The sequence below is a fragment of the Thermobia domestica genome, chromosome 1, assembly GCF_964235325.1.
Source record: "Thermobia domestica chromosome 1, izTheDome1.hap1.1, whole genome shotgun sequence".
In the NCBI taxonomy this organism is placed as follows: Eukaryota; Metazoa; Arthropoda; class Insecta; order Zygentoma; family Lepismatidae; genus Thermobia; species Thermobia domestica.
Window position 1 is genome coordinate 243,060,494 of NC_137454.1, and position 14,082 is coordinate 243,074,575.

Genomic DNA, 14,082 nt, shown 5'->3' on the forward strand with positions numbered 1-14,082 from the left:
TGTGCGTGGGTTTTCTCGGGGTTCTCCCGTTTCCTCCCACTTTCTTCATTCCACCATTTCATTCATTACTCATCATCACCGTCTCCTTTAGCCTAACCGGCATAACCGTGGGACGTAAAAACTCAGATTTCATTTTCCTTGCTTTTTACAATTTTTCGAGCCAACTTTGGTTTTATTTCTATTGCAGCAGGACGCAGTTTCGGTTCACAGTATATTTGGCATATTGCAGCATACATCCGCTCAAACGGTTCGGAATGGTTATGCATTGATTGTACAAACGTTGGGAACTAACTTTAAAAGAATTACCTCAATCACACTTGACTGGTCGACCTTGTTTGACGACCTGTTTTGGAATTCAGTCCGTGCACAATAACTTTTTGCGCGTTTGGATTTCAGAAAATACTTTTCGTTGCATGTAACTATCAAGTTTCAGAAAACTAATTACGCGGATCTTTTAGCAGTTGTCGACACACGTTCCCTTTCGTGGAATTGAGCCGGGTCAATTCATGTGGCACAATGCGGTACCCCCTGATGGGTTTTTGAATTTCTGAAGGTGACACACTATAGTAGACTGGAACGTGCCAAATTAATTTGACAATCACCGTATGCTGGTGGATAATTTTCCTCAGTGGCCTGAGAATCTTACCCGGGACGGCCAAACCCTGACTTATTTTCGACAGTTTTACAGCCAGCATGAATGCTGTCGTTCATTGCACTTTCCCTTTCGCATGATAAGTTTTGGCTTGCTGCTGCAGCATTATGACAGTTTGAACTCATACAGTAACAATGCACATAACTGACGTTGAGCTCTCATTTCATGCCACTAAAAACTGACGGAGTGGCAGCCTCCGTGTTATAGTCCGGTTGTCACACTGCCTACTGGATCAATTCGATCTTGTACCTACGATCGGTCACAGCATATACACGCACCTGCTGTTTGGATTGTGGAAATATTGCAAGACTGATGACTCATTCTTGTAGTTTCTAACACGGTTGAGTTAAACCAAGCGTTTTTTAATGATGTAAACCAAAAAATAAGGAATAATGTCTCATTGTTGTAAACTTCATAGTGGTTTCCACATGCAGCCTCTGGGCTTGTGAAAAATACTGAATTATATGGAAAACGTGAACTGTACCAGAAATATAACTGTAATTCCATATATCAAATTAGGTCTATTCAAAACTCATGCGGCCTTGGAATATAAGCATTGTCAATACGGCCTTTAAAAAAAAGTTTCGTATTCCTGATATTTTTTTCATTACACAAGCCGGGGGGAAATAAATGACTTACTGCAAAGGAAAAAAAATTGCACGAGTGGTTCAGTCAGTGAACTCAAATAACTCATTTCTTTTTGTAATATGCAAATTTAAGTTGCTTTATTTCTGACTCGCTGAGCTAACTTGGTCTTAATTAGATCTGTATTCTAGTCTTGAAATTGGCAATTTATTGTATTAGTGCATGTAACTCTAGAGTGATTTCCTTGTGCAGTTATCTTGTTTTCCGGAAGTGAGTCTTAAAATATTCATAACTATGCAGGATCAGTAAAACTCATCAGGTGTCCTCCAGGGACTAGTCACCTTTGCACTCATGAGTCCAGGTGGAAGATTATTACTCTCGGCTACAAACCACCGAGTAGTGATTCGGATCACGTTTTAAGCTGTGGGTCCCCTCCGTCATAGCCCTACTGTTGCACGAGGACGTTAAGGCCAAATTAACTTTCTAACCATATATAACCTAAATAAATTGAAACAAATTAAGAATCTTAGTTTGAAGTAATAAAAAAACTGATTTAAATGTTGAAATGTTTTTGTGTAATAAATTAGTTTTAATGTTTTTGCCAATACTTTTTTAGTATTGAATGTGCTGGGTAACTGTAAATGTTAACTATATATAAAGCTTCGTACTTTTCGTAGGAATCCTGTCTATGGCAAATGCAGGTCCAGGAACTAACGGCAGCCAGTTCTTCATCACCACAGTAAAAACAAGTTGGCTTGACAACAGGCATGTAGTTTTCGGTTCAGTTGTAGAAGGCATGGACGTTGTGAAGAAGGTAAGTTGTTGAAATTAACTTTATTAGTTTCCACACTAAATTGGATGGGGCATAACAGTGTGGTGGTAGATATCACTATTGGAAATTGTTTTCCTGGGGTCGCATAGCTCAGTAGTAGAGCGATCACGTCTGATGCATAGGGCCCTTAGTTTCATCCCAATTAGCTTCGTGGGGCTTTGTAGTGGACAGTGCGCGACTTAGGTTCTTCCCACTTTCTTCGTTCGGCCAATCTTTAGCTTCGGAGCATCATGAGACTTAATGCATAAGTAATTAAAACTCCATAACTAACATTCCCGACACGAAACTGTTTAATCTGTTACTCATGGTAAATAAATAAACGAAAACTAGATATTCTGAAGTGTTCTCAAGAGCTGTAGTTTTGTAATCGGTTGAAGTGCTCTAGTATTGAAGGCTGTAAGATCAATAGGCCATATGGCACATGCTGGATTGCAAATAAAACCTCGTAAGTTCAGGAAGTTACAAAAATAAATATTTCTGCCGGAAAATGAACGCGAAACGACTGGTGTCAATACTTATTAAGTGAAAACATTCTTTATAAGCATAAATTTTTCTCAGGCTGAACCAAAAAGTAGGCGGAATAGGGTTTAAGGTTGTACTGTAATAGTGTTCATTATAACTGGTATTTTACATTAAGTCTATTTAAATACTAGTTTAGTAACTACTACTTTTGATTCACATTATCAAACTATCAAATTTTGTACCATGCAAATATCGACAGGACCTTGTTTAACATAAATAAAATTGTTAACCCAACATGAAGTTGTATATTTCCAAATGACACTACATTAGATCATTAAATATTTCAAATTGCATGTAATAGGAAAAATTGCAACGTGCAATACCATACTTATGAAATGTTACATAGGACGCTACAATATCAAACATCTAATCGAATCTTGGAATGTTTTGAAACACGAATAACGCAAGTGAGACGGGCAGAGTAATGCACATGCAGAGCACTTCGAAATACTAGTTCAAGACTTAGTTCGAAAAAATACAGTAAATTTCGGTGATTTTTTTTTTTTTTCTTAAGGACTTTATTTTGAAAAAGAATGTTCAGATAAGTATATCGAATTACATCATAAGTGTTCAGTAGACATAGGTCATAACTTAATATCTCAAACCAGTCGGGAGATATGAAAAAGTGAAATTTGATATTGCTTAAAATAGCCTAATTTTAAAATTAAAAAAAAAAACAGTAATACTTTCTGGTAGGTATAATTCGAACAGGTTGTTGGAATTACATAAGTTTAAGCAGTTATACCTTTTTTTTAATTTAATTTTATTTTTTTTAAATTTTTTGTACTATATTTCCAGAACAGTTAGAGATAAAATTACTATAAATGGAATTTGATCTTAGTCTATGTAAAACCATCTAGCAATTGCATGAGGTACGTATTGTGCGGTTTTTCGAAATACTTTTGAAAATAAATTTTCAGTCCCTTGCATCTTTGTTCCTATTCATTCTAAATCTGGGCTATGACAGTATTACACCAAAGTACTTCGGATGTTGCGTTGTTCAGTCTATTTGCAGTATTACTTCCGTAGAGGCATTCGATTTGTACGTTTTTGATGCTACAGCATTAGTTTGAAATACTGCATAACAAGTGCGGTAGTTTTTCACATCAGATGTAAAATATGTAATAATCTGATGTAATTCCATTTGAAAAAATGCAACGTTACGTTGAGTTGGCGATACTGTTAACCTCTTGCACTGAAATGACGAGTCTAGCTCGTCATGGCCTTCCGCTGCCAAATCGCTCAATAACTAGCTACACTCGTCATAAAATTTAAACTAATTGTATCATCACGTAGGGTTAATATATTGATGTTTTGAAAGTTATATAATGATAAATCTATAATACATTTTGACTTCAATTATCAGCATTCAGAAAATAAATCGTAGTGGAAAAGGTTATCCTTGTGGCTTCAGTATGCCAGTCTCCCTGCCAATATTTGCATGGTGCAAAATTTCAATGACTTTTGTCCATTAAGTCTGGACTTCAGAGGTAAAATATACCAAATCATGAAATACCAAATTTAAAGAATAAAAATTGAAAATGTGTTTTCTCCAATATAGTGATCTTTTCGTTGTACAGTCCGCAGCAAAAAACTTGCAACAAAAGAACATGAGCATGTAAATTTGTGAAAGTACGCCTAACAGCGCAGGGAATCTACATAACGTCTAAGTGGCACGAATCATGCCAGGAGAAACCTCGGTATCCTTCCCTGCACACTTATTTTGGAGCAGTAGACTTCGTAGCTTCACAATAAACTTCCTTACTCATGTTGCAGGTTTTTTGCTGCGGACTGTACATTGTCCTAACTTTATATTGTAGAATATTAACAGTATTAGTGTAAAAAGAACTTGGAATAGTTTACCAAAGTATATTTGAACAATGTATTAACAAAGAACTGTTTACAAAACTAAATCGCATGAGAATTGCAAAACACTTGTATCATATTTGTTACAATTGCAAGGAAGTATTTGGAACACCACCATTCCGGCTTTTCAGTAATTGCATTTCCATCATAATGCGGTGTTTCTGTAGTAGTCACGCAAAACTTACAGGTTTCGACAATTCACTTGATTGCGGAACTTCATCTGGCCACTGAGCATGTCGCGTAGTTAACATAAACACTTTAAAAACTTCCTTCAGCCAATTTTTTCTTGTAAAGCACACTAGGACTCTTCGCACTTGTATGTGTAATTTTATTTATCTTTTAGGAAGGTTCAAAGAACTTAAAGCGTTCTTCCTACAGCGGCTTTAAATTCCTGAAAACGTTAAAAACGATGAAGGGTTCTTTGTTTAAAAGTTCTAACGAGTTTCCAATCCCAAGGTGTCATTAAAGACATTGGTATGAAATTTTCTGGCACCATCAATGCATACGTGCTGGTAATTTACTTCCAAGTGTCTGCTAACGCCGAAATACTCGGTGCGACAAATGTTGGACCGATCCCTCCAGCTTCAGCATATTACCGGCGAATTCACTTGCGGAAACACATACGCAGTGTTCAACTTTATTGAATGTGGAACAACCAGGTTTAGTTCAATAATCTACAAATTAGCTCATCTAATCTACATGAATTTAACAAACTGTCGCAGTGTCTAAGGATATCGGTTATGCATCAGTTAAATGTACAGTACGAAGAACGTAATCGTAACCTCGAAGTCACGGTTAGGAGAATATTTTACAAAATGATGGATCAAAATCAGTTACCTAAACAGCCCCTCGCTTTTCAAAGTTCACGAACTATTTTCAAAATGAATTATGGCTACAGCAGTGACTATTGGAGTGTAACCTGGAAATAGATCAAGAAAAATGCACTCGCTGGCAGTTTTAACTGTTTGTCGTAACTGCTAATTGTTTTGCGGGGGGGGGGGGGGGGTAGTGGGCTTGATTCATCTATATACCTTGCTATCCGGTTGTGGAGATTGAGTGAAGACCAAATACATTCTTGGAAGTGTAATAGATTGCAGAAAACCTCTTATCTATTAGCTACCTTGAAATTGAAATTGTAGATTTCCCTCTACAGGGAACAGCTTCTCGTTTTCTATTAAGATTTTTATCTGTGGCGATCAACGTTAGACCCGAGAGTGGTTTATATCTGGAACTTTCGGTTTGAGTTGGTAGAGATGAAACCTAATCTTAGAACGCAAATAGATTCGAAAAAATAAGTTTAGTATGTGCGAAAGCTCCCTCGTGCTATGTAGGTACGCGCCTTTGGCACGGGAGACCAGGGTTTGATTCTCGGCGTGAGCTCAGGTGGTTGGGATTCTACGTTGTAGGTCCACGTCTCATAGCCTCGCTGCTGAACGGGACGCTAAGCTTAAATCTTAACACGCCTTGATCTGAGCAGTAGGATGAATATGGAAACCGAAAGTTAATGAATTTATATAGCTTCCACGTTCAGTAAAGGATATAGATCAAACTTGCTTTGAGGGACGTTTAATCGATTGCAGGAAACAAAGTTGGTAAGTTTCACTTCCGGTTGAATATTGCCTCGTAACCTTTGACCCTTTAATCCTGACCAATTTGATTCATGGGTATTCTTTTTTTTTGTTCATCGTGGATTGACACATCGACATGGTAAATGTTAGTTTTGGTAAACCAGAGTTCTTAAGTTCTGAATTGCAATACTTTTGTTACTCCTTGTTTCTATGGTCCTAAAAATTCGAAGTCTACAGAGGGTGGAGGGGGGGTACCCATGCCAGAAATGATTTTCAAATGGTTATGAATTTTTTTTTCACCTGGTAAATCCGTGACATCAGCCTTAGGTTCGTTCCCTGGGAAGAAGAAACTTGTCCTTGTTTTAGTACCATCTACGTACTCTTCCAATAGGAAAAGAGAATGTTCAGATCATTAGTTTTCTGAATTTTTGGGAAATCGTCGGATACGAACTGTCAGCGGCTTCTGAATCGTAACTTGTGAAGAAAGCAAGCGAGTCTTTTATTTATATATATTACAACGACTCACCAAAGGTAGTCGTTAACCTGGTTCGGCTAATGATATAAGTAAATCTTGAGTGGTAATAATTGTTTACACATAAAAAATATCTTCAATAATAATATACACTATTATTCTCACCTTTTCTATCGAAATTACAAGTCGATGATCGGTATTAAATGGTTTATTAGTTGATACTCTTTTAACGTATTTTCACTCAAACTGTCTTGCAAACATACATGTTGACTAGGTATCTAAAAACAACTACATAGCAACGAATTATACAATAATGTATATTTCTTCACATATATTAAAAACATTCTTCTTTTGTTATTTTTAAATTAACATTACATCAAGTATAGTGCTTGAGTATGAGCACTTTCTGCCCAAGGTACAGGTAATTATTAAACGATACAAAGTATCTCGTTGTAATATATATATATATATATATATATATATATATATATATATATATATATATATAAAATAGAATATAAATAAAACAGCCAGTGGAATTGGAATCAGGTTCAAAAGTGGATTACCAACACAAAGAATGAATTGAACATGCACAGCTATCGGAACAACTGTAGAATTACCTTTAGGTGCATTGATAAAGAAATCTTTGTTTTTTGATCGAAGTGTTTTCTACTTGAAATATTCAGCTCCTATTTTATTAATTCAAATGGCAGACAAGGTGTTGGGAATACTTCACTAATCTTTCCCTTTCTAGTGCGTTGTTCTCACATTTTAAGGATTTTGAAGTGTACATATTATGCAAGTACCAGCACCTACTAAGGGAAACAACTAATTTTCCATCCGTGACATTTTGTAACATTCATTCTGACGCTTACGACATGCGAACCATGAACTAATTTAATATGAACAGGATAGTCTTGAAGTTTTCATGTTAAATGTGTGATTCGAAAAGTTTTCTGAGGTACCTGCAACTTAGGCGTTAAATAGATTGTCGGAAAATAATTTTCGAAGCTCGTAAAATCTTAGAATGCATTCGAGAGTAGAACTTGGAAATGACGCTAAACCTGAAAATTAGTCTTTCAGTGACATTTTTCTCCATTAGATGGGGCTTCTTCTGAAATCCTAATTCCATTCATCGTTGTAGCCGTATCTTAAAATTAGTGATCTTGTTTTCTCCTGAAACTAGTTTGACGTTTAGTATTCATGAAGCATCTTTAATTTCATGACGCTGGCCTTTTTCTTTCACGTTTGGTCTCCATGTGTAGGTAAAATTGGGATTTCTTTATATAAAATCTATCGTCGGTTCTGATACTAATCCGTAACTTTGTAATATCTTTACCTTCTATTAAAGGTGTGTGTACTTGTTTTGCCTGCGTGAAAGTAGAAATTATTACTTTCCTCGTACTGTAGTAGTTTATTGGGGGGGGGGGGGGATAATTTGTGCAAAAGAACACTGCAGGCCAGGCAAATTTATCTTCTGCAATTTATGCCTCTAGTAAGAGCTATTTAGAATTAGGATTTGAGTATTAAATTTGAGTAGTGCACTAGTTTGAGGCCTACAAAGGATAGTAGTTTCGAACTATGGACTATTTATACTTGCAGATGGAATATGGAATTCAGATCTGTGGCAATTTGAATCTTTTAATACCTGTATGTTCCGCGAGGTATGACATTTTTGTTTACATGTATTGCCACTCAGATAATTTACAACGGTTCCCTGCTATATTCCGCGATAGGTCATTCGTAGTTAGCTCTCCTGAAGTTTTCTGCTCACCTGTTTTGAAGTTTGGGAGGATCATGATTATATTGACGTCGAAATGTTCTTTGCATGGTAGATTTGATCTCCATAACACTAACAACTTGGTCTTCTGTTTGTCATGTTTTTTTTTCAATCTGAAAGTGAGCCAATCATTGGGAACTTGCAACAGAAACAGAATATGGCTGTAAATTCTACAAGAGATCGTGATGCTGTCCTTCGTTTGCGAGTTGTGTAATGGTAAGGAACTTCCCGGGACAATTAAAAAAAAAAAGAAAAAAATCGTCACAAATTCCCCTCATACATAGTAATAGACATTCACAGTAGTGAGTGGCAGTCAGTTCCGCAAAGAAAATTTGTCAGCAAACAACAAGGGGTTTGCACTACCGGAAGCATGTTATACAAGAAGAAAAGTTTTGGGCAAATTCGCCAATTTCGAGACTCCGTAAAAATAAACTATTAAATGTAGAAATGAGATTCAAAATTTAAGCAGATATTAGAAATGTGCTCATTCTAAATTTCATGTCCCTAGCTTCAACCATATTGTAGTACTAAACCCCTAAAATATGCAGTTTTCAGGCTTACTGTGATTCATCGACTCATCAGTGATTAGTTAGTTTCCAATGAGATAGACGTGAAATTCTGCTTAAAAGGTACATTATAAGTTTGGAAACAGTCTGAAATTTCAGTAATGTGCTATAGTCAATCAGTAGGGGCAGGAGTTTTTCGCAGTTTGAAATTAAATTTCGCATTTTGAGATAAAATTTCTCATTTTGTCGCTAAGTAAATTATTTTACAAACTCTAATATAGGTCCAGTGTAAATAATAAACAGTAATACTACTTAGAACAATAGTTATTCTTTATGCAGTTACTAACAACAAATTATTTATTTTTAAAAGTACAAAAACTTAAAATACACTAGCACAGTACACGATTGCAATCACAAAACTCTATTGTATTAGCTATACACCAAAAAACACACATGCAAGCAATATTATAGCGCAGTAACTTGTATATCTCGTCTGCAAATTTTTATTCTGATGGAAAGTGCAGCATGTGGCAAGTTTACACATTCTTTTATTTGTAGCCTTCTATCACTGATTACCAAACTGTATTTCGAAAGAAAAAAAAAATCTGTATTCGGTATTGGAAGCCATATTTCAAACGGGCACAAATTACTGAAATTCAAATTTTCTTCCCCTTTGGTTGCCTGTGCAAGTAAAATATCCATCTTTACTTTGCATCACAACTTCCCTCAAACTCTTATGGAAATAAACATACAAAGGTTCATATAGAGTAGAGCGTCGATTATCCGAACGTCGGTCAACCGAACGACCGCTTAACCGAACTGTGTACTCGCTCGCACCTGTTACTCTCCCACCCTACCGTCCATCGTCCCCCTCACTCCCAAACCAAGTTCCCACAGTAGTCGCCGCACTGAGCCACCGCTGGCGGAACATTGCTTCTAATGGGGCCTTCATAAGGCGCTGCTGACCGGCCAAGCCGCCAGTCGCTGTGTTTCAACAATCAGCACACTTCTTTTTATGAATAAATTTATTGTACAGTACTTCTTTTTGGCAAATAAACATGTACAGTTCGATTATCCGAACACCCATGTCCCCCAATTACTTCGAATAATCGACGCTCTACCGTATTGCAATTTCCTTTGAAAATCTTGGCATGTGAACAAAGTTTGCACAGTCTTTATCGGGCTTTGAGAGGCACCCAACAAATAAGGGAACAAATAATTTTCCAAGGCTTTCATAAATTTCAGTTCTTGCTTTCCTTTCCTCAAAGTATGTAACTTTAAAATACTTTTCCCCGCATCTTTTAAACAATATTACCACGATGTTAAGTGTTCTACATTCCACAACTACCAGTTATGAACTTCAAACGGTAGTAGTAGTCAGCGTTGCCAATTGCAAAAGGAAAACATTGCTTGGAAAACTGTACTTACTTTTGTATTTTAACAGCTGAATTTGACGTTTTTATAAATTCGCAATTTGTCACGTTTTGCAGCATATCCGCTCAAAATGTCAATTATCGCATTTTAAGACTTCAGTCTATTACATTACTCACTCTGATGTAGTTGAAAAACCAACTCTCGGCTTTGTCGGAAAACTTTTGATTTCGCAATTTGCGAGAAACTCCTACCCCTATCTATCGGAAATCGGGGAAAAAAAATTATTGAACACATGCGCAGTGATGTCGATAGATCGAATGGTCGAGTGCGCTATGTACTGCTGTAAGGTTGGTGTTTGGAACCTAGACAAGGAAAGCTTTTGTTTTTCATTGAGTGTTTTCCTTTGTCGCATTCATTGGTATTAAATGAATAAATAAAATTTTTGAAGGGAAATGACCCTAGGCAGTGTGAAACTGCGCAACTTGCGTGCCATGTAAGCCGCAATACAGCGATGTGGAAGGACGGAGCACGATGCAATGTTGAAACTCCAACCGTGTCGGATGGTGTGTGTATCTTCGAGAATTCAGTATCAGAGGTATCGGGCGCCTGTTGAAACTTCTTATTTAAGTAATGAAAATCAGGTGATCAATTGGTTACTTTGGTTAAATGAATTAGTCTGTTTGGCCATAGCTCAGATATATTTAATGGAAGAAGCCTTCTCCGCTGGTCTAATTGCTAGTACATGCGCCTGAGGTGTACGGAGTCCTGGGTTCGATTCTCGGTGGGAGAGCCCTTGGGAAGTAATATTGCATGTGGCACATTGACTCCTTTAAAAATGTACAATCCGAAATTTCAATTCAACAATATGCGACAATTGTGGAATCCCAATGTACGACATTGATAAGGTGAACTACAAAAAGCATTGAAATCTGAACAAAATACTAGTGTGTAAAGTGCAGCAAAGCTCATTGGCCACTGCATCTGAAACTAATACTGCAACTTGCTGAGTTCCGAGTTTCACCGCCGGGACATTTCCAGCCCTAAGGTTGGTGGTGACTCCAAAATTCTCCGCGTCCACCAGCACCATCCCTAAGGCTTGTAAATATTATTTTTCTTGATACCTGGAGGCTTACAAGTTTTCCTTGTCTGGATTACGAACCCCCAACCTTACTGCAGTATATACGCGCCTTAGCCCACTTGTTAAGTTGGTATGCCTAAGGCTTGTGGTGGCCCCAAACTCACACACCCACCACCACCATCCCTAAGGCTCGTTAGTATTTGCCTTGACACTTCGCGCCAAGTTGGTGTTTGAGATGCAGTATCGAAGGAACTTGGTTCATCCATCCCTCATTTCAACACACTTTGACTGACGAACTTGACTGCAATTTTTGCTCCTGATGTTTTATTCAGACAGTATGCCTGGTTGAAAACTTTATCTACATTCAAATGAGGGGAATGCAGGGTTGGTTTTGACTTCATAATTTGAGTTTTCAATTTGTTCATATCCTCGTAATCTGTAAATGCTGCAGTATTATTCCCGAGTTCAGTACCAAAAGATTGTGAAATTTGTTTGCGGGGAATGGTAAATTTGCAGATTTTAGTTACGTTCTACAGCAAATACAGCTTTCACTAAACTAAATTTATTTTATGGTGGTAGTAGACTAAAAACTGTTCCTTTTCGTGGTTTGCGAAAGTAATTCGAGCTAATATTTAGTCATGAGCAATATAACGTGGAATTAAGCTTTTTCAGGGATCTTTCATTTCTTTTAAATGTTTTAATATTATTTAAGGTCCCAATTTTCAGGAAAAATTACAGGACAGTATTCTAAAGATTTTATTACAGAGGAAAGAAAATATATAAACAAGTTCACTTCAAATTCGGACCTCGTTAATTGTAAATGAGAAATTACAAAGTAGTAGTATTTGCCTGTTCTAATTTTTGAATACATTGGGCTCTTAACAATTTAAAAAGCGAAAGACTTACGACGGCTGTAGAACGATACCAACAAAAGCCTTCCGGGCTTTTTACACGAAACTGGAACGAAGTTTTTTGAGTGCGATTTTAAAACTACTCAACGGAACTCATTTTATTCGAGCCCGTAGTGTAGTTTCAAATATTTACAATTTGTATGTTCATCTAACGAAGCTGTGTAATTCTTTGGTTAAATAGTTCAATAAAGATGTAATAATAGTTTTACTGTATAGAGAAAAGAAGTTTCACTGTATTCGAAAGATTGGCTCTAATTTTATACAGCAGGAGTTTTCAAATTTTTACATTAACGTACTACCATAACACCATATAAATAGAATGTAGAGCGTAACACATGCTGAGGAAATATAGTGCATTTTATTCGTGATTTGTAACATATTTCGACTCATTTGAATGTAATTTGTTTCAGATTGAAGGATATGGTTCTCAGAGTGGTAAGACATCCAAGAAGATAGTTGTGGCTGATTCTGGTCAGTTGCAGTAATTCATCTGTTCGCAAGTGATGGAAAGTTGTCACAGTATCGTGATTTAGTCCAAGATAATTTTTAGATCAAACAAGGGCAAGGGACCATAGTGATATATATCTTGGCATATTGGCAGTGTAATGTGACAACTTCACAGCATTTCCAGCCCGCCATTCCGTTCACTGATTTTTTTTCTCTAATGGGTGGTGATATGCCAGTGAAAGTGTTGACCACTGTTGTGGGTTAAGTGTTTGGTGTTGAGATCAGTCTGTGGAAGGACTAGTATTGAACTGGTAATTCACCCTTCATGGTCCTCTTTTTAAAAATGTTTTCAGATTAAGTAGTTTTGATATATTCAAGCATGTATTTGTGTGTTGTAACTAACGTAGAATGAAATAAATGTTCGGAACAGTAATTTTTTTTTCTGATCTTCTAGATCTAGCACTTACGATCATGAAGGGACTTAAAGCATATCATTACCCAATGTTTATTTTTTGTGCTATCATTCCTAAAATTACTTAAACCTATCTATCGACTGCATTTTTCACCTTCAAGTTTGTTCCATTTTTATTGGCATGTTTGAACATTTTGCTGGAGAAATATAAATCGAAGAATAAAATTCTTTCAAAGTTCAGATTCTGTTTTTCTATGAATTGTTTACTTACACCTGAATTACTTTGCAGGAGTAAAGGATTGTAGGGAGTTGTTAGCGTCTTGCTCACTCTTGATTTCGAAGAGAGGATAAATGTAACGTGCTAATCACCTCCATTAATATGTTGCAGTTTTAATTTTCGTATGCCCTTGTCCATATTCTACACATAGTTCTATGCAATCTGCTACAATTCCAATCAAGCTGGTTAACAACGTTCTTAATCCTTGAGTGCGCAGCTTTGCGTGTTATCTAAGATGCCCTGCCACTAATGAAGTTCTGAATTTCTCGCTAGATGTCCAGAGTTCCCACGCCCCTGGAAAACCCTGGAAATTGAAATTACCCTGGAATATCCGTGAATTTCTTTGCTGTCTTGGAAAAATCCTGGAAAGTTGAAGTTTTTCAATTTCCTAACTAGTTGCAATTACATGGCAATAGAATACGAACGAAAGCAGTCCTGAGAAATAAAAATTGCGAGACCTAAGACATTTCCCTGTCAGTGCCGCATTCTAAGTCAACTGAGTAAACTGAAACGCACAGTATACACCATGTTCAGTGTAATACATTTCCGCTCTGGAGAGATGTGTTCATTAGAGATTCCTGTGCTTAGTGTATTGATTTAAAAACCGTTTTGCTTCTCGTATCATGTTTTTGACCTTTTTGTGTAGTCGAAGTAACAACTAAGCAACGTCACATCTTAATCTGCAATGACATTGTATAAAAGCGAGAGTGCATTAGACTGAACATTGTGTATACTATGCGTTTACGGTTCCTCAACCTCTCGTGTAAACTGCTCAAAGGCGTGCTACCGCCTTCATAGCA

At 36.8% G+C, this 14,082-nt stretch overlaps 1 protein-coding gene across 1 annotated transcript in view; it reads left to right on the forward strand.

Moving 5' to 3' along the window:
* Positions 1-13,245, forward strand: part of LOC145694846 (peptidyl-prolyl cis-trans isomerase) — a 31,319-nt gene extending 18,074 nt beyond the window's left edge. The window contains exons 3-4 of the mRNA XM_081771538.1: positions 1,915-2,051; positions 12,557-13,245. Coding sequence (XP_081627664.1) covers positions 1,915-2,051; positions 12,557-12,631 — 212 coding nt within the window. The 3' untranslated portion in view covers positions 12,632-13,245. The remainder of the gene's footprint in view (positions 1-1,914; positions 2,052-12,556) is intronic.
* Positions 13,246-14,082: the final 837 nt, after the last annotated feature.